The sequence below is a fragment of the Aegilops tauschii genome, chromosome 6 (assembly GCF_002575655.3).
Source record: "Aegilops tauschii subsp. strangulata cultivar AL8/78 chromosome 6, Aet v6.0, whole genome shotgun sequence".
In the NCBI taxonomy this organism is placed as follows: Eukaryota; Viridiplantae; Streptophyta; class Magnoliopsida; order Poales; family Poaceae; genus Aegilops; species Aegilops tauschii.
Window position 1 is genome coordinate 186,850,249 of NC_053040.3, and position 27,758 is coordinate 186,878,006.

At 44.1% G+C, this 27,758-nt stretch overlaps 1 protein-coding gene across 1 annotated transcript; it reads left to right on the forward strand.

Moving 5' to 3' along the window:
• Positions 1-836: 836 nt before the first annotated feature.
• Positions 837-27,030, forward strand: LOC141025947 (uncharacterized). The gene is made up of 3 exons (XM_073501878.1): positions 837-1,055; positions 24,929-25,983; positions 26,774-27,030. The coding sequence occupies exons 1-3, from the start codon at positions 837-839 to the stop codon at positions 26,796-26,798; spliced, it is 1,299 nt and encodes a 432-aa protein (XP_073357979.1). The 3' UTR covers positions 26,799-27,030.
• Positions 27,031-27,758: the final 728 nt, after the last annotated feature.

Sequence of the window (27,758 nt, forward strand, 5' to 3'; positions counted from 1 at the left end):
TCCGAAAATGCGGCTATCTCTAGTTTGAGACTAGTTTAGCGTAGTGTGGCACTTACGGCCATACAGAGCTTCATAAGGTGACATCTTGAGGCTGGTCTGGAAGTTGTTGTTGTAGGAGAACTCAGCATAAGGCAGACAATCTTCCCACTTGGGTCCTTGAGCCAAGGCACATGCTCGGAGCATATCTTCAAGTATTTGATTTACTCACTCAGTCTGTCCGTCTGTCTGAGGATGATGGGCGGTGATGTACTTTAGTGCGGTCCCCAAAGCTTGATGGAGACGCGACCAGAATGCTGAGGTAAAGAGAGAACCTCGGTCGGAACTGATAGTTCTTGGCACTCCATGCAAACTGACGATTCTGGACACATATAGATGTGCGAGTTGATCGGCTCGATAGGTAGTTCGGATGGGAATGAAGTGAGCTACCTTGGTCAGCATGTCCACCACAACCCATCTACATCATTGCATCAATGAGTCTTTGACAGGCCTGTGATGAAATCCATGCAGACATCATCCCACTTCCATTTTGGAACGAGTAAAGGTTGAAGAAGTCCGGCGGGTTTCTGATGTTCCGCCTTCACTTTGTTACATATATCACAACAAGCGACAAAATAGGCAAAGTCCTTCTTCATTCCATCCCACCAAAATATCTGTCAAAGGTCTTCGTACATATTGGTACCTCCCGGGTGAATCAAGTACGAAGATTCGTGTGCTACGGTCAAGATCTTCCTTCTCAGGTCTGCTTGTTCAGGCACGCAAATCTGACCTCGAAATCTTAGAGTACCTTGCTCATCCTTCAAGAAATCCTGGGTCTTGCCTTCTTGCATACGCTTGACATGATGTTGCAGGACGGCATCATCCAACTGCGCCATACGGATTTCTTCCTCGAGCGTAGGGGTGACTTCCAATATACTGGCGAGGTCAGCCTCAACGATAACCAAGTTAAGCTAAACGATCTCTTCGTGGAGTTCGGGAGGCAAGGACTCCATCAGGGCGTTCAGGTTGGCAGGCTTGCGACTAAGGGCATCGGCAACCACATTGGCCTTACCAGGATGGTAATTTATTCCAAGATCATAATCCTTGACCAATTCAAGCCATCTTCTTTGTCGAAGGTTCAATTCCTGTTGGTGAATATATACTTGAGACTCTTGTGGTCGGTAAATATCTGACATCTTTTGCCAATGAGGTAGTGCCTCCAAATTTTCAACGCGTGCACAACTGTGGCCAATTACAAATCATGGGTTGGATAGTTCCCTTCATGGGGTCGTAGCTATCGAGATGTGTAGGCTACAACATTTCCATCTTGCATGAGTACACATCCAATACCTCTTCTGGATGCATCACAGTATACATCAAAGCTGCGATAGATGTTTGGGAGAGTCAACACAGATACTAACGTCAATCGGGTCTTTAACTCATTGAAGCTTTTCTCACAGTCCTCAGACCATACAAACTTTTGATCCTTCTTGAGGAGTTCTGTCATGGGCTTGGCAATCTTATAGAAGCCTTCAATGAATCGACGGTAATATCCGGCTAATCCAAGAAAACTCCGGATCTCAGTTACTGTCGTGGGTGCTGTCCAATCAAGCACGTCCTTTACTTTGCTTGGATCCACGGCTATGCCTTCTACTGAAAGAACATGCCCCAAAAATCCGACTTGCTTAAGCCAAAATTCGCATAACTTCGGTAGAGCTGATGGTCACGGAGTCTTTGCAAGACTGCTCTGAGATGTCCCTTGTGCTCTTCTTCACCTTTCGAGTATATGAGGATGTCGTCAATGAAGACCACCACAAATTAATCCAAGAACTCCATGAATACTTTATTCATCATGTGCATGAAGAACGCAGGGGCATTGGTGAGACCGAAAGACATGACCGTATATTCATAAAGACCGTATCGAGTGGTGAACGCAGTCTTAGGATGTAACATCCCAAATTTTTAATTTGGAATGTTATACATAGATCATCATTGCATAGCACATTTTATTGCATTTTGGAAAATCCTCGATAAATCCTAAGCAACTCAAGGACCCTCGGAGAGAGTTGGGGATTTTCCCGATTTATCATATTTGATTTTCATCAGATAATAAAACGAAGATTTTGGTTTTAATTATTTTCTCTCCGGAAAAATATTTCACATTAAAATAAATGAGAGGAGAAAATATGACTTCTCCAAAACAATTGAAATATTGGAGGAAAAATATTAAAATCATATATTGGATTTTATTCGGATTTTATTTGCAATTTTAATTGCATTAATAAAATTGCATGTTTTCAAAACTGCATTTTTGTGTCAAAAAAATTTTCACCTCGTTCTAATTATTTTAATTAGACGGGGAAAATTTGTTTTATCATTTTTGGATTTTTATTTATTTTTCTGTGATTTTTTCGGCGGAATATATCTAAAAAAACCGTTCGTTTTTTTCTCAACCCTAGATCGGTTTATTTTTCTTCGGTTTTATTATTTAGTGAACGTTCACCGATCCGTTCATTTTAATGAACGTGTTCGTCGGATTTTCGCTGTTAACGAACGTTCGTTCGTTTAACCGTTCGTCAGTTTTCTTTTTCGTCGGATTTTTCCGCGATTATTCCAGATCTCGATTTCAGATCAGATCTTCGTTTTCGTTTAACTTTTCGCTCGTTTATCGAAATCAGGCGATTCAAGCACCTAGAGTTTCGTCTCGAAATTCTCTGTCCGTTTAACCTACTCAAACAAGTTTTTGCTACTGTAAATTTTGACCTAGATCCAGATTAGTAAACGAAGTTTGTTTCTTTCGCCGTTTGACTTTCGTTGCTTCGTTCGAGTTGATTCTTTTTGCAAACCGGAGTTCTTAAGTTGAACTTTCTGGTTGGATATTTTATTCGAGTTTTACCTGTGCATTAGATGAGTACTTATTGTTTGCTTGTTTGTTTGTGATAGAGTACCCGGAGTGCGCCGCTTGTTACTTCGAATCTCTAGGTTTCGCGGATCATCAGCAAGGCAAGTAACACTTTGATCATACCTTTCCATACCCAGTTTTATTTGCATTAGATCAATCCTCAAACATTGCATGGTTAGGATCTAATTAAACTGTGGGTATTGGGATGTAGTTGAGGTAGTACCTATTACCTGTGTCATTTATCAAACCCTTGGGAGTTACTTCTACGTTTGCTATTATATTGCCATGCTATGCTCGTAGACGTGGATTGGGTTTGAGAGATATTCATGACAGATGTGAGATTGTTAATTAATGGTTTATTTAAGGTGGCAACTAAAACTCACATCTGGGTGGATTGAGGCACCTGGGGAACCCAGTGTTGCCTGTATTTTTGGATATCCCGGGGTACCCGTGTGATCATCCTATGGACCGCCACCCAGGCTCAAAGGGATCATAAGATTATTCATGCTAGAAACTTCCGTGTGCAGCCACAAGCTATTATGGGCTCTAGCATAGTTGAGTAGGTTACATGATCTCTTGAAGAGGTGGGCTAGCAGATGTAGGGGAAAGTAGGTGTAACTGTCCATCCGGAGTAAAGGGTGATTGTTTCTGAAAGACTGTGTCTCGGTCATCCGTTTCTCAAACAACATGCAGTGCGAGAATCAAGCGGAGGCGATTGAGTCTTGTGGGGAAAAGTGCACAAACCTCTGCAGAGTGTACAAACTAATCATGGTTAGCCATGTCCCCGGTTATGGACAACTTGAGTATCTAGTACCTGGATTATCATGTGAATCTCATCACCATGTTACTTTAATTAATTTTGTTGGGTTAATGATGACATTTAATTGGGATTGAGTTGGAGGTACCTTCTCAATGTTTAACCACCACCATGATAGTTAAACATAACTTATTCCTTTGCAGTAGGGAAAAATTGGCTTTTCGCAAAACTGTAACCATAGAGCTTTCCACCAGCCATATATGCATGTAGTATAGCATTACCATGTTCATTATTCTCTATGTGTTACTTTGCCAGCATATTCTATGTGCTGGCCCGTTTTCGGGCTGCAACGTTTCATGTTGCAGACTTTTTAGACGACGAGTAAGGTGCCTTAGGTCGTGGTCTTATACTCAGTGATGCCGTTGGAGTTGATGGACTCACTTATCTTCCAAGTCTTCCGCTGTTATCGTATTTAGATGGCCTTAAGCCATATTTATCATACTTATTCTCTTTTGAGATATTCGATGTAATAAGTGTGTGATTGCTACTCTGTTATAAATCCTCCATTTGTATTGTGCGTGTCAGCATTACTGATCCAGGGATGACACTGGTGCACAGCAGAACAGACTATTTGAGGTCTGGTCGCTACAAAGGTGGTATCAGAGCACACGCTGACTGTAGGACACGACCACTAAGCTTAAGCCCTAGAACACTTCTCTCTTCTCATTTCTGACCCCTCTCCACTTTCTACTCTTTTAGGAATGGCGGATGCAAGGAGCAAGTTCATGCAACCAGAGGAGGACACGCCTTTTGGACGACACTTGAAGGAAGTCACTAAGTACTTGAACATAGGAATACCAAGCATCACCGGTACCTACAACGCCACATTTCCTGAAGAGGAGAGCTGGAAGATTCAAGTTCAAGTTCCAGGAAGGACGTTTGTGCCAGTTACTGAGCCAATAAAATTGGTTTTTGAAGCACCAACCTGGAGTTTAGGGAAGAGCATGGCCGCCCACATCGCTATGGGACGCATTGGAGAAGTCTACCACGGGGAGCTTAAGGATACTATTTATCAGATTTGTGGACGCTGAGACGAGCAATGGGAGATAATCAGAACCAAGAAGGATGGATCAATTGCAGCTTTCATCCAGGAGCAAAACCAACACATTCGTCGCCAGGAGAACCAGATGTGCTCAGACAAGGAAGGTCTGAAGAAGGCATTGACGAAAATCAAGGAGCTGGAGGAAGAACTCAAGGCTACACGCGAGGATTATTTGGAGGAAATCGTCGCACTAGTAGGGAAGAATGACGACCTGGAGAAGAAGATTGGAGTATTCATGGGAAATCCAGTGCCAAAAGCAGAAGATGACGAATGCGCTTGCCCGGATAACTACATCATCATCGACGACACCGACTCGGACCCCAGTGAATATGACTTTGTTGATGAAGCTGGAGCAGATATCATGGAGTCTTCAACTGATCAAAATTTCTAGTAGACCACCATATCAGTAGTAGTTTTCCCCCATTTAATAGTATAGTTCAAGCACTTTGTAACGCTAGTTAGATCGATTGTATGCCTTGTTTGAATTGATTGATTGATATTGATTGTATTTTGACTCATGAGCATATGGGTAGTGTTTTCCCTCTAGACCCCATTCTATTCTTAACTCTCATCTTTTCTAACCCATCAGATGACTCCGAGACGCGACACCGGATTTGTTTTCCCACCAGAGATCACCCAGTTGATTCAGCAATAGAATGCCCTGATGCAAGTGTTGGTACAGAACCAAGGCAACAACAATAACAACAACAACAACAACAACAACAACCCACCACCTCCACCTGTTGATCACTTAGCCCGTTTCTTGAGGCTAAACCCGCCGGTGTTTTCCAGCAGCACCGAGCCGATTGTTGCAGATGATTGGCTCCGCAAAGTTGGAAAGGAGTTGGCCACTGCAGGATGCACAGATGCGGAAAGAGTGCGTTTTGCCGCACATCAGCTTGATGGACCCGCAACATCATGGTGGGAGAATTACACAGCCACACACCCTATTGACACTGTCACATGGGACCAGTTTCAGCAAGCTTTCCGTACCGCTCATGTTTCAGCAGGAGCTATGGCTATGAAGAAGCGTGAGTTTCGCAACCTACGCCAAGGAGGACACACCGTAGGCCAGTATGTGGAGGATTTCAGTAAGTTAGCACGTTATGCACCAGATGACGTTGCTACAGATGCAGCCAAGCAGGAGAAGTTTTTGGAAGGACTGAATGATGAACTGAGCATGCAGCTAATGGTAGCAACCTTCAACAACTACCAGGAGTTGGTAGATAGAGCTCTCATGATTGAAGGGAAGCAGCAGCAGATTGAAAACCGTAAGAGGAAGTATGGACAAGGGAAGTATAATTCTGGAGCTCAGCAGAAGCCACGTTTTGCCCCGAAACCGGGAGGACAGTTTCAACATACCCATGGAGGAGGTAGTTCGCACAACCATAATGGCTCCAAGAATGGTAATGGGAATGGAGTAAGCAACGGACAGAACCGTAATAACCCATCTACCCCAGCCAAGAGGGATCTAAGTCACGTTACTTGTTTTAAGTGCCAGAAGACTGGACACTATGCAAATGATTGTCCTGAAGCCCAGAATGGAAATGGCAATGGAAGCTCTGGGAAGAAGCCGAACCCTTTCAATAAAGGACATGTGAACCACGTGAGCGTGGAAGAGGTTGAAGCACAGCCTGATGCAGTAATAGGTAAGTTTTTGGTTAAGTCATTTACTGCAATCGTTCTTTTTGATACTAGTGCATCGCATTCATACATATCAAGGGGATTTGTGGATAAGTTTAAGCTGCCCACCAAAGTTCTTAGAACACCTATGTTAGTAACCTCGCCAGGAGCAGAGTATATGGCAAGCCAAGGATGTTTTTAGATGCCATTGGCCATAGGTAGGCATGTTTTCCCCTCAGACCTAATAATTTTGGAGTTGCAAGGTTTGGATGTGATTTTGGGAATGGATTGGCTATCGATGTATGGAGGAAACATCGATTGCGCCAGTAAGTCGATTTTTCTTACCACCCCAGAAGGAAGAAGGATCAAGTATGTATCCCGGCATGTGCCAAAGAGGACTCAAGTGAATTCCTTATCAGGAGTTGTACAGGAGGAAGTACCAGTGGTGAAGGATTACCCGGATGTATTTCCAGAAGAGTTGCCAGGCATGCCACCAGATAGAGACATTGAGTTCTTGATTGAACTTTTGCCAGGCACAGGGCCAATATCTAAGAGACCGTACAGGATGCCCGCAAAAGATTTGGAGGAAATTAAGAAGCAGATTAAGGAGTTATTGGATAAAGGCTATATTCGCCCAAGTTTGTCACCTTGGGGATCACCAGTACTTCTAGTGGAGAAGAAAGATGGATCGTTGAGGATGGTTGTTGATTACCGTGGATTGAATGAAGTGACCATCAAAAACAAGTACCCACTGCCGATGATCAATGATTTGTTTGACCGCTTACAAGGAGCTAAAGTATTTTCCAAGATCGATCTACGATCAGGATACCATCAGTTAAAGATTCGAGAGCAGGATATACCTAAGACGGCTTTTACCACCAGATATGGGCTGTATGAGTATACCGTTATGTCATTTGGTCTGACTAACGCACCTGCCTATTTCATGAACCTGATGAACAAAGTGTTTATGGAGTTTTTGGATAAGTTCGTCGTGGTGTTCATAGACGATATTTTAGTCTTTTCCAAGAATGAGGAAGAGCATAAAGAGCATTTGCGTTTGGTACTTGAGAAGCTCAGAGAACATCAGTTATACGCCAAGTTCAGCAAATGTGAATTTTGGTTGAAGGAAGTTGGATTCCTCGGACATGTTATTTCTGGAGAAGGAATGGCAGTAGACCCCGCCAAAGTTGACACGGTAACAAGTTGGGAATCACCCACGTCAGTTGGAGAGATCCGGAGTTTTCTTGGACTTGCTGGATACTACCGGAGGTTCATTGAGAATTTCTCAAAGATTGCAAAACCCATGACGGAGCTATTGAAGAAGGACACCAAGTTCAATTGGACCGAGGAATGTGAAGCTAGTTTCCAAGAGTTGAAGAAACGATTGGTTACATCACCAGTGTTGATTCTGCCAGACCAGCGCAAGGATTATGAAGTTTATTGTGATGCTTCTCGTCGAGGACTTGGAGCAGTGCTTATGCAGGAAGGTAGAGTTGTGTCATATGCTTCACGACAACTAAAACCCCATGAGAAGAATTATGCTACGCATGATTTGGAGTTAGCAGCCGTGGTGCATGTGTTGAAGACATGGAGACATTTTCTCATCGGAAACCATTGTGAGGTGTACACGGATCACAAGAGTTTGAAGTATATTTTCACGCAGAAGGAGTTAAACCTCAGACAGAGGAGATGGTTGGAGCTCATTAAGGATTATGATATGAGATTGCATTATCACCCAGGGAAGGCTAACGTAGTAGCTGATGCGTTGAGCCGCAAGAGCCATGTCAACACCCTCATGACAGGAGAGTTACCTCAGGAATTAGTCGAGGACCTTCGCGAGCTATGTTTGGAGATAGTCCCAAGAGGCTATTTAGCGACATTGGAGATTCAGTCTACCTTGATGGAAAAGATCAGAGAAGCTCAGAAGATAGACAAGGAGATTGACGAGATAAAGGAAAAGATGAGCAAAGGAAAAGCCAAGGGTTTTCGTGAGGATGAGCACGATACCTTATGGTTTGAGGACCGCATTTACGTGCCAAATGATCCAGAGATCAGGAAGTTGATTTTGCAAGAGGCCCATGATTCACCATATTCGATTCACCCAGGAAATACCAAGATGTATTTGGATTTGAAGGATACTTTCTGGTGGACCGGAATGAAGAAGGATATTGCGGAGTATGTAGCAGTTTGTGATGTATGTCAGAGAGTGAAGGCAGAGCATCAGAAGCCAGCAGGATTGCTACAACCATTGCCGATACCCGAATGGAAGTGGGATAAAATAGGCATGGATTTTATCACGGGATTGCCCAGGACTCGTTCAGGCTATGACTCAATATGGGTTGTAGTCGACCGTTTGACGAAGGTAGCTCATTTCATTCCAGTAAAGACCACTTACACCAGTGCTAAGTTGGCGAAGATATACATGACCAGGATCGTATGTTTGCATGGAGTTCCGAGGACCATTGTTTCAGACAGAGGAACCCAGTTTACCTCGAAGTTTTGGAAGCAGTTACATGAAACATTGGGAACCAGGCTAGAATTTAGTACAACCTTTCACCCACAGACAGATGGACAGACCGAAAGAGTCAATCAGATTTTGGAAGACATGCTGAGAGCTTGTGCACTAGATTATGGATCTAGTTGGGACGACAATTTGCCATATGCAGAGTTTTCTTACAACAACAGTTATCAAACCAGTTTGAAGATGGCCCCTTTCGAAGCTTTGTACGGAAGGAGGTGTAGAACACCGTTGTTATGGGACGAAGTAGGAGACCGTCAGTTGTTTGGACCAGATTTGATTAAGGAGTCTGAACAGAAAGTGAGGTTGATTCGTGATAGGCTCAAGGTAGCCCAGTCCAGGCAGAAGAGTTATGCTGATTCTAAACGAAAGGAGACAGTTCATGAAGTCAGAGACAGAGTTTATCTTCGAGTATCACCACTTCGAGGAGTGAAGCGCTTCGGAGTTAAGGGAAAGCTATCGCCCCGTTTTATCGGACCATACAGAGTTTTGGAACGTATGGGAGAAGTTGCCTACAAGCTGGAATTACCCGAAGGATTGGTAGGAGTTCACGACGTATTTCACGTTTCACAGTTGAAGAAGTGCCACGCAGAGATGGCTGAGATACCACTGAGAGATACAGTGCCACTGGAAGCGATTCAGCTGGAAAGTGATTTGACCTATGAGGAGAAACCAGTTAAGATTCTTGAGTATGCCAGCCGAGTCACCCGCAGTAAGGTTATCAAGTTTTGCAAAGTCCAGTGGAGTCACCACACGGAAGATGAAGCCACCTGGGAGCGAGAGGAAGATCTACGGAAGGACCACTCTCACCTATTTTCTAGCCAACCCGAATCTCGAGGGCGAGATTCATCTTAAGGGGGGTAGGTTTGTAACATCCCAAATTTTTAATTTGGAATGTTATACATAGATCATCATTGCATAGCAAATTTTATTGCATTTTGGCAAATCCTCGATAAATCCTAAGCAACTCAAGGACCCTCGGAGAGAGTTGGGGATTTTCCCGATTTATCATATTTGATTTTCATCAGATAATAAAACGAGGATTTTGGTTTTAATTATTTTCTCTCCGGAAAAATATTTCACATTAAAATAAATGAGAGGAGAAAATATGACTTCTCCAAAACAATTGAAATATTGGAGGAAAAATATTAAAATCATATATTGGATTTTATTCGGATTTTATTTGCAATTTTAATTGCATTAAAAAATTGCACGTTTTCAAAACAGCATTTTTGTGTCAAAAAAATGTTCACCTTGTTCTAATTATTTTAATTAGACGGGGAAAATTCGTTTTATCATTTTTGGATTTTTATTTATTTTTCTGTGATTTTTTCGGCGGAATATATTTAAAAAAACCGTTCGTTTTTTTTCTAAACCCTAGATCGGTTTATTTTTCTTCGGTTTTATTATTTAGTGAACGTTCACCGATCCGTTCGTTTTAATGAACGTGTTCGTCAGATTTTCGCTGTTAACGAACGTTCGTTCGTTTAACCGTTCGTCAGTTTTCTTTTTCGTCGGATTTTTCCGCGATTATTCCAGATCTCGATTTCAGATCAGATCTTCGTTTTCGTTTAACTTTTCGCTCGTTTATCGGAATCAGGCGATTCAAGCGCCTAGAGTTTCGTCTTGAAATTCTCTTTCCGTTTAACCTACTCAATCAAGTTTTTGCTACTGTAAAGTTTGACCTAGATCCAGATTAGTAAACGAAGTTTGTTTCTTTCGCCGTTTGACTTTCGTTGCTTCGTTCGAGTTGATTCTTTTTGCAAACCGGAGTTCTTAAGTTGAACTTTCTGGTTGGATCTTTTATTCGAGTTTTACCTGTGCATTAGATGAGTACTTATTGTTTGCTTGTTTGTTTGCGATAGAGTACCCGGAGTGCGCCGCTTGTTACTTCGAATCTCTAGGTTTCGCGGATCATCAGCAAGGCAAGTAACACTTTGATCATACCTTTCCATACCAAGTTTTATTTGCATTAGATCAATCCTCAAACATTGCATGGTTAGGATCTAATTAAACTGTGGGTATTGGGATGTAGTTGAGGTAGTACCTATTACCTGTGTTATTTATCAAACCCTTGGGAGTTACTTCTACGTTTGCTATTATATTGCCATGCTATGCTCGTAGACGTGGATTGGGTTTGAGAGATATTCATGACAGATGTGAGATTGTTAATTAATGGTTTATTTAAGGTGGCAACTAAAACTCACATCTGGGTGGATTGAGGCACCTGGGGAACCCAGTGCTGCCTGTATTTTTGGATATCCCGGGGTACCCGTGTGATCATCCTATGGACCGCCACCCAGGCTCAAAGGGATCATAAGATTATTCATGCTAGAAACTTCCGTGTGCAGCCACAAGCTATTATGGGCTCTAGCATAGTTGAGTAGGTTACATGATCTCTTGAAGAGGTGGGCTAGCAGATGTAGGGGAAAGTAGGTGTAACTGTCCATCCGGAGTAAAGGGTGATTGTTTCTGAAAGACTGTGTCTCGGTCATCCGTTTCTCAAACAACATGCAGTGCGAGAATCAAGCGGAGGCGATTGAGTCTTGTGGGGAAAAGTGCACAAACCTCTGCAGAGTGTACAAACTAATCATGGTTAGCCGTGTCCCCGGCTATGGACAACTTGAGTATCTAGTACCTGGATTATCATGTGAATCTCATCACCATGTTACTTCAATTAATTTTGTTGGGTTAATGATGACATTTAATTGGGATTGAGTTGGAGGTACCTTCTCAATGTTTAACCACCACCATGATAGTTAAACATAACTTATTCCTTTGCAGTAGGGAAAAATTGGCTTTTCGCAAAACTGTAACCATAGAGCTTTCCACCAGCCATATATGCATGTAGTATAGCATTACCATGTTCATTATTCTCTATGTGTTACTTTGCCAGCATATTCTATGTGCTGGCCCGTTTTCGGGCTGCAACGTTTCATGTTGCAGACTTTTCAGACGACGAGTAAGGTGCCTTAGGTCGTGGTCTTATACTCAGTGATGCCGTTGGAGTTGATGGACTCACTTATCTTCCAAGTCTTCCGCTGTTATCGTATTTAGATGGCCTTAAGCCATATTTATCATACTTATTCTCTTTTGAGATATTCGATGTAATAAGTGTGTGATTGCTACTCTGTTATAAATCCTCCATTTGTACTGTGCGTGTCAGCATTACTGATCCAGGGATGACACTGGTGCACAGCAGCACAGACTATTTGAGGTCTGGTCGGTACATAGGAATATCCTCCTTGATTTTGAGCTGGTGGTATCCGGTCCTCAAATCAATCTTGGAGAATACTTTTACCCCACTGAGTTGGTCGAACAAATCATCAATCCTCGAAAGTGGATATTTGTTCTTGATAGTGACATTATTCAACTGACGGTAATCCACACACATTCAAAGACTGCCATCTTTCTTGTCTACGAAGATTGCGGGTGATCCCCATGGTGAAGAGCTTGGACGAATGTATCCTTTCTGAAGCATCTCATCAAGTTGTTTCTTTAATTCCACTAATTTGGATGAAGGCATCTGGTAATACTTCTTGTATAACGGTGCGGTCCCGGGCACAAGGTCAATTGCAAACTCAAGCTCTAGATCTGGTGGCATTCCTGGTAGTTCCTCAGGAAATACATCTGGAAACTCACTTACAACAGGAATTAGATCCAATTCTTCACCTATAGCTGCGAAGACCATTTCTTTCTCGGGCATGCTTCTTCGAGCAAAGAATTTTGTGGTCTGAACTTCCTGGTTGGTCAATGTGACTTCTCTGGTCGCACAGTTGATGCATACTTGATGTTTGGTTAACCAATTCATTCCCAAGATAATATCCAACTTGGCAGACTCGATGACTATGAAAGAGGCTGGGAACATGACTCCCTTGATGTGAATTTCCAAATTGCGACAGGCCTAATTGCTTTTGAGCAACGATCCCGGGGATTGTACCATCATACTCTTTTCCAAAATCGAGCAAGAAAACTTGTTTTGGGCAGCAAACCTTTGCGAACTAAAAGAATGGGAAGCCCAGAGTCAAACAAAATTATTGCAGGTATGCTATTAATGGAAAATTGAAAGTGCGTTATATCGACTAGAGGGGGGTGAATAGGCGATTTTTATGAATTCTTCACTGAGGAATTTCAGGGTGAGGAAGTTCCTAAGCAAAGAACTACTTGCAGCAGAATAAGTACTCAGATGCAAACATAAAAGAACATAAGCACGGTCATCATGATGAAATGAAAACAAGCACAAAGTACAGAAAGCGTAAACACAGGATACACAGGATGAAGACAAACAGACTGAAGAAATTGAACCGAGGAAATTGAGAAAGTCTTCAGTCAAAGTCTTCAAACAGATATGAACAAGCACACAACACAATAATGAGGAAATGAAAGAGTTGAGGAAATATAACCAGTAGGCTTGGTGAAGACAATGATTTGGTAGACCAGTTCCAACTGCTGTGACAGTTGTACGTCTGGTTGGAGTGGCTAGGTATTTAAACCTGAGGACACACAGTCCTCACCGTATTCTCCTTGAGCTAAGGTCACACAGACCTCGCCCAATCACTCATGGTAAGTCTTCAGGTACTTCCAAACCTTCACAAACTCGCTCACTCGGCGATCCACAATTTCCTCTTGGATGCTCAGACCATGACGCCTAACCGTCTGGAAGATGAACAGTCTTCAAAGGTAACAAGCGTCGGATCCACGCAGGATCAATCTCTTCAGTGATGCTCAATCACTTTGGGTTTGTAGGTGTTTGGGTTTGGATTTCCTCACTTGATGATTTTCGCTCAAAGTCCTCGGAGGATGGGATGCTCTCAAATGACAAGTGTCTGTTTCTCTCGGAGCAGCCAGCCAGCTAGTGGTTCTAGGGGGCGTCTATTTATAGCCTAGGGAGCAGCCCGACATGATAAGACATAAATGCCCTTCAATGATATGACCGTTAGGTGGGTAGATATTTTGGGACAGCTGGCTTGTAGCTCAGCAACGGTCGGAAATTTGAGGCTCAAATTCCTTAGGGCTATCATGTTCCTCACTTGTAGGCAATCCGCACTGGCAAATTCCTAACTCCTCGGTCAGAACAAATTCCTCAGAGACTAGAAGAACTTCATCTCTGTCACTGAAGAAATTGACTGAACTGTATGAGATTTCCAATGGCTTCACTCGAAAGGATTGGTAGGTGTAGGATTTTGAGATGAGCATCACTTGGAAAATTTTCCTTAGTATTTCCTCGACCCCCTTTAACAGTACGGTGTTTCCTAGGACTCAAGAAAGATAAAATGAAACTACGAAAACAAAAGTCTTCACGCTTCATGATCCTCGCATGAATACCAAGTCTTCATGGTCACACCAATTTCTTCACTTTGAAAGTCTTTAGAAATCCAAAGTCTTCAATCGAAGAACTTCATTTTTAGGGGTCGACTTTCTCTGTAAATATCAAACTCCTCATAGACTTATAGACCTGTGTACACTCACAAACGCATCAGTCCCTTAACCTATAAGTCTTCAATACACCAAAATCACTAAGGGGCACTAGATGCACTTACAATCTCCCCCTTTTTGGTGATTGATGACAATATAGGTTAATTTTCAATGGGGATAAAACATGTGAAATGTAAATACTGATATTGAGGAATTTGATTTCAAGATATAGAAGAACACCCCCTGAAGATGTGCATAGTGAGGAATTTGCTTTTGAAGCAATGCACATTATAGGAATCAGCTACTTTGCTGTCTGCCACAGCAGACGGCAAAGGCAAGGATGGCGGACGGCAAAGGCCTTTGCCGTCTGCTGCGGACGGTAAAAGGCTCCGGCAAAGTAGGCTACGGCAAAGAGCTTCTTTGCCGTCTGCTTTCTGAAGCGGACGGTAAAGGGGCCTTTGCCATCAGCGGCGGACGGCAAAGAAAGCCGACGGCAATAAATGTGTTGTTAGTCCATTAGGCGGCTAACGGCAGCCTTTGCCGTCCGCCGCTGACGGCAAAGAGCATCCGGCCTTTGTCGTCCGCCGAATGACGTCAGCTGGACGTCACTGCGGGACAAGTCTTTGCCGTCTGCCACTGTAGGCAAAGCCTTTGCCGTCCGCCGCTGTAGGCAAACTGACCAAATGGGTCAGCTCCCAGGGAGCACAGGTGGCCGCCGCGTGGCTTCTTTGCCGTCCGCGGCGGAGGACAAACGCGCCTTTGCCATCAGCGGCTGACGGCAAAGGTGCCTCTTTTTTCTGTTTTTTTAATCCAGCAATTTTCACAGCAAATATATGACATATATATATATATATTTCACAGGGCTATTTAACAGCAAACATATGACATATCCAGCACATAAGTTTCATCGTGCATACATATATAGTTCCATCCATTCATGCATAGCAAGTTGCACATACACATTGTTCCATCCATACATATTACAATGCAAAGTTTCATCAAGATAGCAAGTTCCATCATAGCAAGCTAGAAGAATACTAGAGGAGAATGAAAGAAAAAACAAGCACTCCATCATAGCAAGCTAGCTTCCGTGAAGTGAATGAAATCTGCAAAAAGGCAAATAAGAAAGTTAGAAAAAGGTGACTAGAAGGAGAAGTATATGCCATTTATGAGCTAACTTAGGTGAAATGGATCATTTATGAGCTAACTTAGTCGAAATGGATCGTTTATGAGCTAACCTAGGTGAAATAGATCGTTTATGAGCTAACTTAGGTATAATGCATCATTTTAGAGCTAACCTAGGTAAGATGGGTCATTTTGGAGCTAACCTAGGTGAAATGGATCGTTTTTGAGCTAAGTTAGGTGAAATGGATCGTTTATGAGCTAACTTTGGTAAAATGCATCATTTTAGAGCTAACCTAGGTGTGATGGGTCATTTTGGAGCTAAACTAGGTAAAATGGATCGTTTGTGAGCTAACCTAGGTGAAATGGATCGTTTATGAGCTAATCTAGGTAAAATGGGTCATTTTAGAGCTAACTTGGGTAAAGTGCATCATTTTGGAGCTAACCTAGGTAAGATGGGTCATTTTGGAGCTAACCTAGGTAAAATTGGTCATTTTAGAGCTAACATAGGTAAAATGGATCATTTTGGAGTTAGTCTAGGTAAAATGGGTCATTTTAGAGCTAACTTGGGTAAAATGGATCATTTATGAGCTAACTAAGGTATAATGGGTCATTTTAGAGCTAACTTAGGTAAAATGGATTATTTATGAGCTAACTAAGCTAATTATGCCATTTTTTACATAAGTAAGCTAAGTACATGTCATTATTGAGCAAACCTAGTTAACTAAGCATACTAGAGCTAACTTAGGTCATTTTGGAGGAAACAAAGCTAAGTATAGATCGTTTTAGAGCTAACTTAGGTAAAATGGATGGTTTTGGAGGTCAGTAAGCTTATTAAGTCATTTTGGAGGAAAAGAAGCTAACTCTAGGTCATTGTGGTAAGCATATGGGAGGAAATCAGGCTAAGTCTAGGTCTTTATGCATTTGTTAAGCAAAACACTAGAAGAAACTTACCAGCGCCCACCATCTTTCAACACCTGCCATGATAAAGAGTAAACGAAATTAGTACAACATAAAAAAAATACCGACATGAATAATAATATGTATATCACTTAAGTGTATCATCATCAAGTACAACATAAAAAAATTATATACCTGACACTACTAATAATCTCGATCACTATCACCAATAAATGCATAATCATCATCATCCCTATAACCAATGACGGGCTCATAGGGTTCAGTGGCATCAACATGTGGAAGGCCACCTTGACGTAATCGGTCAAGCATTGACAGGTCATCCGCAGCAGTAACCTCTTCTTGTTCCGGCTCTTCTTGTTCCTCCTCTGGGTTGATGTCGAATTCACTATCGCTGTCTACTTCAATATTTTGGGGTGAAGTATAGCGGTTCTTGAAACGCTTTTTGGAAAGACGTGTCTCTTGGAAGAATTCTCCTTCATATGTGTCTGGGTTGTTTGCCGTCTGCCAGTTGTTTGCCGTCTACTTTTTGGTAGCTGATGACAAAGACCTTCTTTGCCGTCTGCTAGCGGACGGCAAAGAACTGGCAGACGGAAAAATCCCTGATTCCAGTAGTGGCACATTTGAAGAGTGACCAAAAGGGTCGAAAAATGAGGACTAACGCCCCTGAAGAATATCATGTTGATGGAGGAGCGCCAGCGTTGTTGGGGTCGGTTGTTGTAGTAGGGCCTGCCGCAGTGTCGTCCAAATCTTCATGCTCATCCGTGTCGTGCGATGAAGAATATGAGCTGGCCACCAAGGAAGGAACTTTGACTTTCTTCAGTTTCTTCGCTGGTGGTTGAGACCAGTCAAAGTCCTGCTTGAGACCCATTTTCTTCAGATCTTCTTCACCATACAGATGAGACAGAACATCCCAGGCGCGACCGAAGACTTCATGGAGGTAGTAGTGGTTCTTCTTCACTGCATTGTGTGTAGCAGTCATGTTGTGAAGAATTGAACCAAACTGACGCTTAACCCATTTGTGGTTGGAATCGACCTTCTAGTGAAGACTGAGGAGAAGCTCACGATCGGTCATCACCCTTGGAGCTGTGCCTTGAGTATTTTGCTTTAAGGCATTGGCGCATAGTCATGAGTAGCAGAGTCATCATTGGTGGAGTAAGAAGCAGCTTTGCGGAACTAACCATCCAATGCATGAATGCATTCATCAATAATAGCAGTGGCCTTGCCCTTTTCATCAGCTGAGGAAAATGTCCGCTTGAGGACTTCAATGGGGGGCAAGTAACTGCCATGGTTGAGTGTGTCAGCTTTGTAGTTGAGTGAAGACCTTGATCTGAGGAATCTCATAATCCAGGGAGCATAAGGCTTCAACTCAAATGGAGATAGTGCAACATTTGCCAGAGTCCTCATGAAGAAATCATGGTAGTTGACAGGAATGCCATGCATGATATTGAATAGCAGATTCTTCATGATGCCAATGACTTCTTCATCATTCGAGTCGTGGCCTTTGATTGGACTCAATGTCTTCGTCTGAATGCGATAGACAGTCCGAGGCACATACAGCAATTCCTTCACGAGGAATTGGGTCCTTGGGGCTTGACCGGGCTTCAGTGGCTTCATCAACACTTGCATGTAGTGGTTTGAAAGCATAGGTTCAAGGTATATGCAACGAGCATCTTGAAGGGGAGGACTGATAGGCAGGGCATGAAGCTTTGAAATGAGTATTCTCTGTCATCCAATCCAGCACCCAAGAGTTCACATATGTAGCATCTCCTGTGATGTGCAGCGTTGCATAGAATTGAAGAATTAACTCTTCATTCCAATTGCAAATGTCAGTGCAAAAGTTGAGCAGTCCAGCATTGTGAAGAACGCTGAGGCCTGGGGCGAAGCACGGCAGCGATTCCATGTCTACATGAGGAATATGCTCATGGTCGAAGACTTTGTCCTTGTTGAAAAGCAGCGAAGAATAGAAGTTGGCTTGGCTAGCAGTCCAGAAACGCTTCCTTCTAAGACGAGCAGAGTCATATGGGTTGTAATCCGTGAAGAATACATGCTCGTGAAAGAAGTCATCAGCCTGAATTTTTGCTTCTTTGAGAAAGGATCCTTTGGCTTGGGTTGAGGAGTGTCATTAAATTGCATCACAACCTCAGGAATCGCAATCTCAGGATCCACAGGCTGAGGAATTTTAGTTTCTTCTTTAGTTGTAGCCTAGGTCTTCAATTCTTCAGCAGCTTGTTCATCAGCACTAGTGGCTGGAATTTCTTCATGAATGGAAGGAGTGGTGCGAGGTTCTTCAGAGCCCATATGAACTTTAGTATGCACTCGGGACTGAGGAATTTGTTGCAGAGGTGTGAACAAGGGAGAATTGGGGTGCTGACTTTCCCAAAAGTCATCATTCATCACAGGTGTTGTGCTCCCAATGTCCACATCCTCATCTTCTTCACTCATTTCTTCAACACCGGCCTCTTCAGCTGTGAACTAAGGCATGGGCGATGACACAACTGGGGTTGAAGGGATTGTATCCACTTCAATTTCTTCGTCCAACTTCTCTGAAGAAGCAGCAGAAGGAATATCTTCATCGGATCCACTTGGGATCTCATATTCTTCACCAAAAGGAACCAGTTCCTTTGATGGCATGCATGAGACTGGAACAACATCAATAGGATTCTCAAATGAGCTTGTCAATTTCTTCATCTTCTTCGGAGCTGAAGATTCTGATAAAGTTGATGCTTTCCTATTCTTCACTACTGCATGCTCCGCGGCCTTGGTCTTCTTAGCTTCTGATGCAGAAGGAAGAATTGGACTTGGTGTAGGTGCAGGAGGAGCAGAGGAAATTGGTTTAGTTTCTTTAGGCACAACTGATGCAGTTGCCCTGGCATGGTCAGTTTCTTCAGGCACAGTGGTTGAAGCTTCAGCTGGCCTGGCTTGTTCTTCAGGCGCAACACTAGTGGTTGCCCTGGCAGATTCATCAGCGGCTGGAATGTAGTCATCAGCCCTGGTACTAGCAGTTTCATCAGCGGTGCTGGCATGCTCTTCTGTAGGCTGAGCAGATGCCTCAGCCTGAGGAATGTCTTGTTGCGATGGAGCTGCAACATTGGTAGTGAATTTCTCAGTTAACTTCACAAACCTGACTTTGGCTCCAAGCCAGTCAGCATAGTAGCGATCAAATTCATCACTCAGGTTCTTGATCTCTGATTGCAGAGCTACAAGTTCTTCAGGTGAAAGCTTCAAGACATTTTGCTTCAGAAAGCGCTCTTTCTTGTACTGTGCTTTCTTCACCTTCCTCCCCTGTTCTTATTTCCATTTATCCTCATCAATGAAGGCAGTCAACACATGACTTTGACCAGGAGTGAGGTTCATCTCAGGCAGAGGTGTGTTGGGGTCCTTGTGCCACAAGTCGATGAAGTTGAGGTCAACTTTGGATCCAGCATCAATGGCACATTACTGCCTTTGGCTCTAGCGGCCCATTGCTGCCTGTCTCTGATGATTTTGGCAAGTTCCTCATCATCAGCTTCGTCTTCATCAGACGGCACTTGGAAGGCGACCTGCTTCTTGTGAGGACTTGGTCGAGAACCTCGTCCAACAGTGACCTTAGTCTTCAGCAGAGTGGGGCCAGTTGAAGAATGCGGAGGAGCTGAAGAACTGACAGAGGCTCTTGAGGCAATGGAAATGCCTGTTGTCCTTTGGCACGAGGTGAGATGCACAGGTGCTGAGGATTTGGAAGGAGGAGCTGAGGACTTTGCAACTTGAGGAGCTGGAGCAGCGTGAGGAATTGGCCGTGAGGGCTTTGCAAATGAGCTTGGCTTTAAGGACATTGGTGCAGAAGCCTTGGGCTTGTGTGTTGGGCATGTCCTTCTTAGGCTTGCTAGCAGAGGCCTCAATAGCAGCAGCAGCAGAATCTTCATTGAATTTCTTCACTGCTTCTTTTGCCACTTTGGCCAGCTTGGCTTGTCGCTTGGCCCATTCCTTTGGAAATTCCTCACCTCTTTTGATGCTAGAGGGATCAGCTTCTTGACCAGGTGCCAATGGAGGTCTTGGGCATCGAGGGTGTACTGCAAATTTCTTCATGTACTTTGGAGTCACATATCTGTACTCCCTCCACTCGCTAGCCCATCTCCTCTCAATCTTCTGAATGCGCACTTTGCGCTCATTCTTTGTTTCCTCAGGGGGTGTGTAGTACCCTACATAAATATCATCAAGAATTTCAAACGCAGTGTTGACTTCAGGTTTCTTCCCTCCCTTCTGAGGTTTCTTTCCGTCAGCCATTTTCTTCAGCTGAGGATTTTGAACTATTGAGTTCTCAGATGAGGTGTGCAACTTTTCTGCGAGGAACGCTGCAAATGAGTTAAGTTGATGAGAACCTAGTGATTCAGCAGGGGACATGTGTACCTATGAACAGAATATAGTTGCGAAGAATTTTGGAGAGGTCATATGTGTTCTCAGAAGTTTTTGCAAAAAGAACAAGTTTGAGGAATTTGACCTGATGAGTCTTGAGGAATTTCACTAAGCGTTCTTTAACTTAGGTTCCAGAGTTGTACAGATTGAAAATCCACACAACTGAGGAATCTTGAAGAAAATGTTGCTTAGGGAAACAGATCAAGAACAGATGTTATGTGAGTAGTTTAGTGTGTGAAGATTTGAAGAATAAACACCTTTTGAAGATTTTGTAGAAAACATCAGAATCAACAAGGGCAGTAAAAGTAACTTTTAATTACCCTTGACGAAGAACTGTTGAAAGTGCGTTATATTGACTAGAGGGGGGTGAATAGGCGATTTTTATGAATTCTTCACTGAGGAATTTCAGGGTGAGGAAATTCCTAAGTGAATAACTACTTGCAGCGGAATAAGTACTCCGATACAAACATGACATAACATAAACATGGACATCATGATGAAATGAAAACAGATACAGAGTACAGGAAGAGTAAACACAGGATAAAACAGGATGAAGACAAACAGACTGAAGAAATTGAACTGAGGAAATTGAGAAAGTCTTCAATCAAAGTCTTCAAACAGATATGAACAAGCACACAACAATTGTAATGAGGAAATGAAAGAGTTGAGGAAATAGAACCAGTAGGCTTGGTGAAGACAATGATTTGGTAGACCAGTTCCAACTGATGTGACAGTTGTACATCTGGTTGGAGCGGCTAGGTATTTAAACCTGAGGACACACAGTCCTCACCGTATTCTCCTTGAGCTAAGGTCACACAGACCTCGCCCAATCACTCGTGGAAAGTCTTCATGTGACTTCCAAACCTTCACAAACTCGGTCACTCGGTGATCCACAATTTCCTCTTGGATGCTCTAGACCATGACGCCTAACCGTCTGGAAGATGCACAGTCTTCAAAGGTAACAAGCGTCAGATCCACGCAGGATCAATCTCTTCAGTGATGCTCAATCACTTTGGGTTTGTAAGTGTTTGGGTTTGGGTTTCCTCACTTGATGATTTTAGCTCAAAGTCCTCGGAGGATAGGATGCTCTCAAATGACAAGTGTTGGTTTCTCTCAGAGCAGCCAACCAGCTAGTGGTTGTAGGGGGGCGGCTATTTATAGCCTAGGGAGCAGCCCGACATGATAAGACATAATGCCCTTCAATGATATAACCATTAGGTGGGTAGATATTTTGGGACAGCTGGCACGTAGCACAGCAACGGTCGGAAATTTTACTATCAAATTCCTCAGGGCTATCATGTTCCTCACTTGTAGGCAATCCGCACTGGCGAATTCCTAACTCCTCAGTCAGAACAAATTCCTCAGAGACCAGAAGAACTTCGTCTCTGTCACTGAAGAAATTGACTGAACTGTATGAGATTTCCAATGGCTTCACTCGAAGGGATTGGTAGGTGTATGATTTTGAGTTGAGCATCACATGGAAATGTTTCCTTAGTATTTCCTCGACCCCCTTTAACAGTACGGTGTTTCCTATGACTCAAGAAAGAGAAAATGAAACTACGAAAACAAAAGTCTTCACGCTTCATGTTCCTCGAATGAATACCAAGTCTTCAAGGCCACACCAACTTCTTCACTTTCAAAGTCTTCAGAAATCCAAAGTCTTCAGTCGAAGAACTTCATTTTTAGGGGTCGACTTTCTCTGTAAATATCAAACTCCTCATAGACTTATAGACCTGTGTACACTCACAAACGCATCAGTCCCTTAACCTATAAGTCTTCAATACACCAAAATCACTAAGGGGCACTAGATGCACTTACAATCTCCCCCTTTTTGGTGATTGATGACGATATAGGTTAAGTTTTCAACGGGGATAACCATATGAAGTGTACATACTGAAATTGAGGAATTTGATTGCAAGATATAGAAGAACTCCCCCTGAAGATGTGCATAGTGAGGAATTTGCTTTTGAAGCAATGCACACTTGAAGAGTAGAATCATGGAGATCTCCCCCTATATCTTGTAATTCATACACGCATTTGACATATAATATGAAGAATTTGAAAGCATGGTGAAATATGGTGACTGATGTAATTCAGCATGCGTGCATTAACATTAATGAGCAATAAGCATGCAGAAGAACACAGCAAAAGTATCAGACCACCATAGGGTTTATGATTACAACTCGATCCAGCAAAGTCTTCAAAAGAACGAGAGTTGTAACTTCGAAAAAAACACCCATATAGGTAGACCCGCTTGAAGACTAACTCAAATTTCTGCCCCTTTGTCATCGAATGACCAAAAGGATCGAAAAATGAGGACTAACGCGCCTGAAGAATATCATGTTGAGGAAGGAGCGCCAGCGTTGTTGGGGTCGTTTGTTGTTGTAGGGCCTATCGCAGTGTCGTCCAAGTCTTCATGCTCGTCCGTGTCGCGTGATGAAGAATATGAGCTGGCCACCAAGGAGGGAACTTTGACCTTCTTGAATTTCTTCGCTGGTGGTTGAGACCAGTCAAAGTCCTGCTTGAGACCCATTTGCTTCAGATCTTCTTCCCCATACAGATGTGACAGAACAGCCCAGGTGCGACTGAAGACTTTATGGAGGTCGTAATGGTTTTTTCTTCACTGCATTGTGTGTAGCAGTCATGTTGTGAATAATAGAACCAAACTGACGCTTAACCCATTTGTGGTTGCGATCGACCTTCTGGTGAAGACTGAGGAGAAGCTCACGATCAGTCATCACCCTTGGAGCTGTGGCTTGAGGATTTGGCTTTGAAGCATTAGCGGCAGAGTCATGAGTGGCAGAGTCATCATTGGTGGAGTAAGATGCGGCTTTGCAAAACTGACTATCCAATGGATGAATGCCTTCATCAATAACAGCAGCGGCCTTGCCCTTTTCATCAGCTGAGGAAAATGTCCTTTTGAGGACTTCAATGGGGGGTAAGTAGCTGCCATGGTTGAGAGTGTCAGTCTTGTAGTTGAGTGAAGACCTTGTTCTGATGAATCTCATAATCCAAGGAGCATAAGGCTTCAACTCAAATGGAGAGAGTGCAGCATTTGCCAGAGTCCTCATGAAGGAATCATGATAGTTGACAGGAATGCCATGCGTTATGTTGAATAGTAGATTCTTCATGATGCCAACGACTTCTTCATCATTCGATTCATGGCCTTTGATTGGACTCAATGTCTTCGACAGAATGCGATAGACAGTCCTTGGCACATACAGCAATTCCTTCACGAGGAATTTTGTCCTTGGAGCTTGACCGGGCTTCAGCGGCTTCATCAACACTTGCATGTAGTGAGCGGTAAGTTCAGGTTCATGGTACAGGCAACGAGCACCTTCAAGGGGAGGACTGACAGGCAGGGCATGAAGCAATTCAGAGGTCGGTGCTTTGAAGTGAGTATTTTCAGTCATCTAGTCCAATACCCAAGAGTTAACATCGTCAGCATCTCCTGTGATGTGCAGCGTTGCATAGAACTGAAGAATAAGCTCTTCATTCCAATCAACAATGTCAGTGCAAAAGTTGAGCAGTCCTGCGTCATGAAGCACACTGAGGACTGGGGTGAAGCAAGGCAGTGATTCCATGTCCACATGAGGAATATGCTCATGGTCGAAGACTTTGTCTTTGTTGAAGAGGAGTGAAGAATAGAAGTGGGCTTGGCTGGCAGTCCAGAAGCGCTTCCTTCTAAGACGAGCAGAGTCATATGGGTTGTACTCGGTGAAGAACACATGCTCGCCGAATGTGACGTCCCGAGACCGACGCTCCAGAAGCCTTCCTTGTTTTGCGTGTCAGTTGTATTTTTTTTGTGTGTTGCATTCATCATCGCATCATTTGCATTGCATCAGCACTTCGTTGCCGTCATGTTTTAAAAATTTGCATTTGTTCGTAGTTGCCGTGTTCCCCTTGTCTTCGTTGACCGTTCCGAGACCAACCGTGTTTTCGGTTCCCTCTTGTCAAACCAACTAACCTCTCTCGTCAGCCCGCGATCCCCTCCGGCGCGTCCGAAAGTTGTCCCGTACCCGACCCAGTTTGTTGTTACCGTTGGATTCGGATCATCCCCAAACATCTATAAAACATCATCGTTTCTTATATAGACTCTCCCTACCTATTTTTTCTCGATCGTCCGTTTGCGATCGGATGGACCGAGTTAACCCCTATCCTAATCCCCTACATATATAATCTAGTCCAACCCTATTTTTCTAGGGATCCATTCCATCCATCCCATCCGCAGCCACTAGCTCCACCTGGTCTTCCCCTTTCCTCGGGATCTTGCCCGATCCACCCAATCGATCCTGCCTTCTCCTCATTTTCCCCATCCCACCAACCAGCAAACCCCACCTCTCCTTCTCAGATCGACTCTGCGCTCGATCCCGAACGGATCAAGGCGCTGCCTTCGCTCCCGTGCCCGAGTGCCTGCTGGAGCTCAACCTCGCGCGGGCCTCGAACCTCTTCGTCGTCCCGAGCAGAAACGCTCGACCTCGTCTCCTCTCGACCCCGAGCTCATTGCCTCCTCGTGCCTTCCTCACCTGCCCTGAGGCCACAGCCGTCGACCTCGTCAGTCAAGTCGCCGCCGGCGACCTCATCCACCAGGGCGTCGCCCTCATCCACCAGGAGCTCCCCGCCGTCGGATCGGGTCGCCTCCGCCCGGTTCCTCTCGCGCCGTCGCCTCGCGACGCCCTCGCTCCGCCAAGTCCCTCTTCAGCCTCCTGCAGACCGCCGTGCCTCTGCTTCGTGCATGCGACCGCCGCCTTGGAGACCCGCGTCCCCGTCGTTCCGGCGTTGCCATTCGTCGAAACCGCGCCCAAGTCCCCGCCGCCGTTGTTGTCCCGTGCGCTGCGCCCCTGCTTCATCTGCATCGAGCAGCAGGTCGAGCACTATGCTCACTCGCGTGCATCTGGTGGTAGTGGCCCGCCTACTTCCTCTGCAGTCCGGCCGCCACCTCGCCGGAGTACGTCGTCCGCGTCGCCGCCTTGCTTCATCTCCGCCACGATCCGGTGCCATCGACCACCCCCGCGCCTCTGCCGCCCCGCCATGTTCCTGGAGCCACGGCACTCGCTCGTCCTCTGCTTCGGGCGACAGGGACATGCGCCTCCCCTGCCTCGCGCGTTGACCGAGCACAGCGCCAGCGTGGCCAGCCTCCTGGGCTGCAAGCTCGCCCGAAGCCCAGACCTACCTGCCTGGGCCACCGCAGCCTCCCAAGGCCCAAGCCAGATCCGGCCTGCCTTGGCCTCTCCACCAAACCGGGCCGAAGCCCATGGGTGAGCTCTCCACAGCCCTCCTGTTCAGCCCAGCAATGCATCGATTTCGGCCCATGTTGTTTTTTTTTCCTGAACGAATTTGCCTATTTATCTAGAGTTGGCAGAACTGTAGAAAAACCCTTGAACTTCATGCATATAATAACTCTTTAACCGTGCATCGGATTAAAATAATTCAAACATGTAAAATGCTTAGAATTTCATCTAGTTTCATAATTTGCCATTTTCAACCATGTTAAAAATGTTTAAACCTGTTGTTTGTTTAATTTTGCATAAATGCCATGTTAAAATGATTTATTCCATAACTAAATAACTGTAACGCCAATTTAAATGTTCTTTATATGTAAATGGGGTAGAAAAATGCCTAGTTTAACATGGTGCACTCTGTTTTACTGTTCAACAACTATAAAATTATGTAATTGGCAGAACAGTACCAAATCTAAAATATTGCACATGGGGATTTTCCGGAATTGTTGTTGTTTGTTTCCGGCCTCATTTAACTTGCTTAAATAGTTAGTTTTCATATGCCTCACCTCTTGCCATGTTAATCAACATTTAATATTGTTGGGTACATAAACAAGAGCGAACTAAATAACTGGAATGTGGTGTTTCGTCAATATGCAACTCGTTGCATATTGAGCTCCACTTAATTTGTAGTATTGTTTGTTGCACTTTGCCATGCCATGCATCAGTAAACCGGACATGCATCATACTTGATTGTGCATCATGCCATGTTTATGTGAGGGTTGTTTACTATGTTGTTTGTTTCTTTCCGGGTTGCTTCTCTCGTTAGCTTCGGTTTCGTTCCGGAGTTGTGAGGATTCGTTCGACTACGTCCGTTTGTCTTCTTCTTGGACTTGATCTTCTTCCTAGCAGGATTTCAGGCAAGATGACCATACCCTCAAAATCACTTCTATCTTTGCTTGCTAGTTGTTTCGCTCTATTGCTATGTCGCGCTACCTACCACTTGCTTATCAAGCCTCCCAAATTGCCATGAACCTCTAACCTTTGTCACCCTTCCTAGCAAACCATTGTTTGGCTATGTTACCGCTTTTGCTCAGCCCCTCTTATAGCGTTGCTAGGTGCAGGTGAAGATGAAGATTGCTCCATGTTGGATTATGTTTATGTTGGGATATCACAATATAGCTTATTTTAATTAATGCATCTATATACTTGGTAAAGGGTGGAAGGCTCGGCCTTATGCCTGGTGTTTTGTTCCACTCTTGCCGCCCTAGTTTCCGTCATACCGGTGTTATGTTCCTTGATTTTGCGTTCCTTACGTGGTTGGGTGATTTATGGGACCCCCTTGACAGTTCGCTTTGAATAAAACTCCTCCAGCAAGGCCCAACCTTGGTTTTACCATTTGCCTACCTAAGCCTTTTTCCCTTGGGTTCTGCAGACTCAAGGGTCATCTTTATTTTAAACCCCCGGGCCAGTGCTCCTCTGAGTGTTGGTCCAACCTGTCAGTCGCCAGTGGCCACCAGGGGCAACTCTGGGCTCGCCTATCGGAAGCTTGGACAATCCGGTGTGCCCTGAGAACGAGATATGTGCAGCTCCTATCGGGATTTGTCGGCACATTCGGGCGGCTTTGCTGGTCTTGTTTTACCATTGTCGAAATGTCTTGTAAACCGGGATTCCGAGACTGATCGGGTCTTCCTGGGAGAAGGAATATCCTTCGTTGACTGTGAGAGCTTATAATGGGCTAAGTTGGGACACCCCTGCAGGGTATAAACTTTCGAGAGCCGTGCCCGCGGTTATGTGGCAGATGGGAATTTGTT

Coding starts and splice junctions, on each gene's coding strand:
- LOC141025947 (XM_073501878.1), top strand. CDS start 837: ATGATGTTGCAGGACGGCATCATCCAACTGCGCCATACGGATTTCTTC. Junction 1,056..24,928: donor ACATTGGCCTTACCAGGATG/GTAATTTATTCC, acceptor CTATTTTTCTAG/GGATCCATTCCATCCATCCC. Junction 25,984..26,773: donor AACCGGGCCGAAGCCCATGG/GTGAGCTCTCCA, acceptor TTCTCTCGTTAG/CTTCGGTTTCGTTCCGGAGT.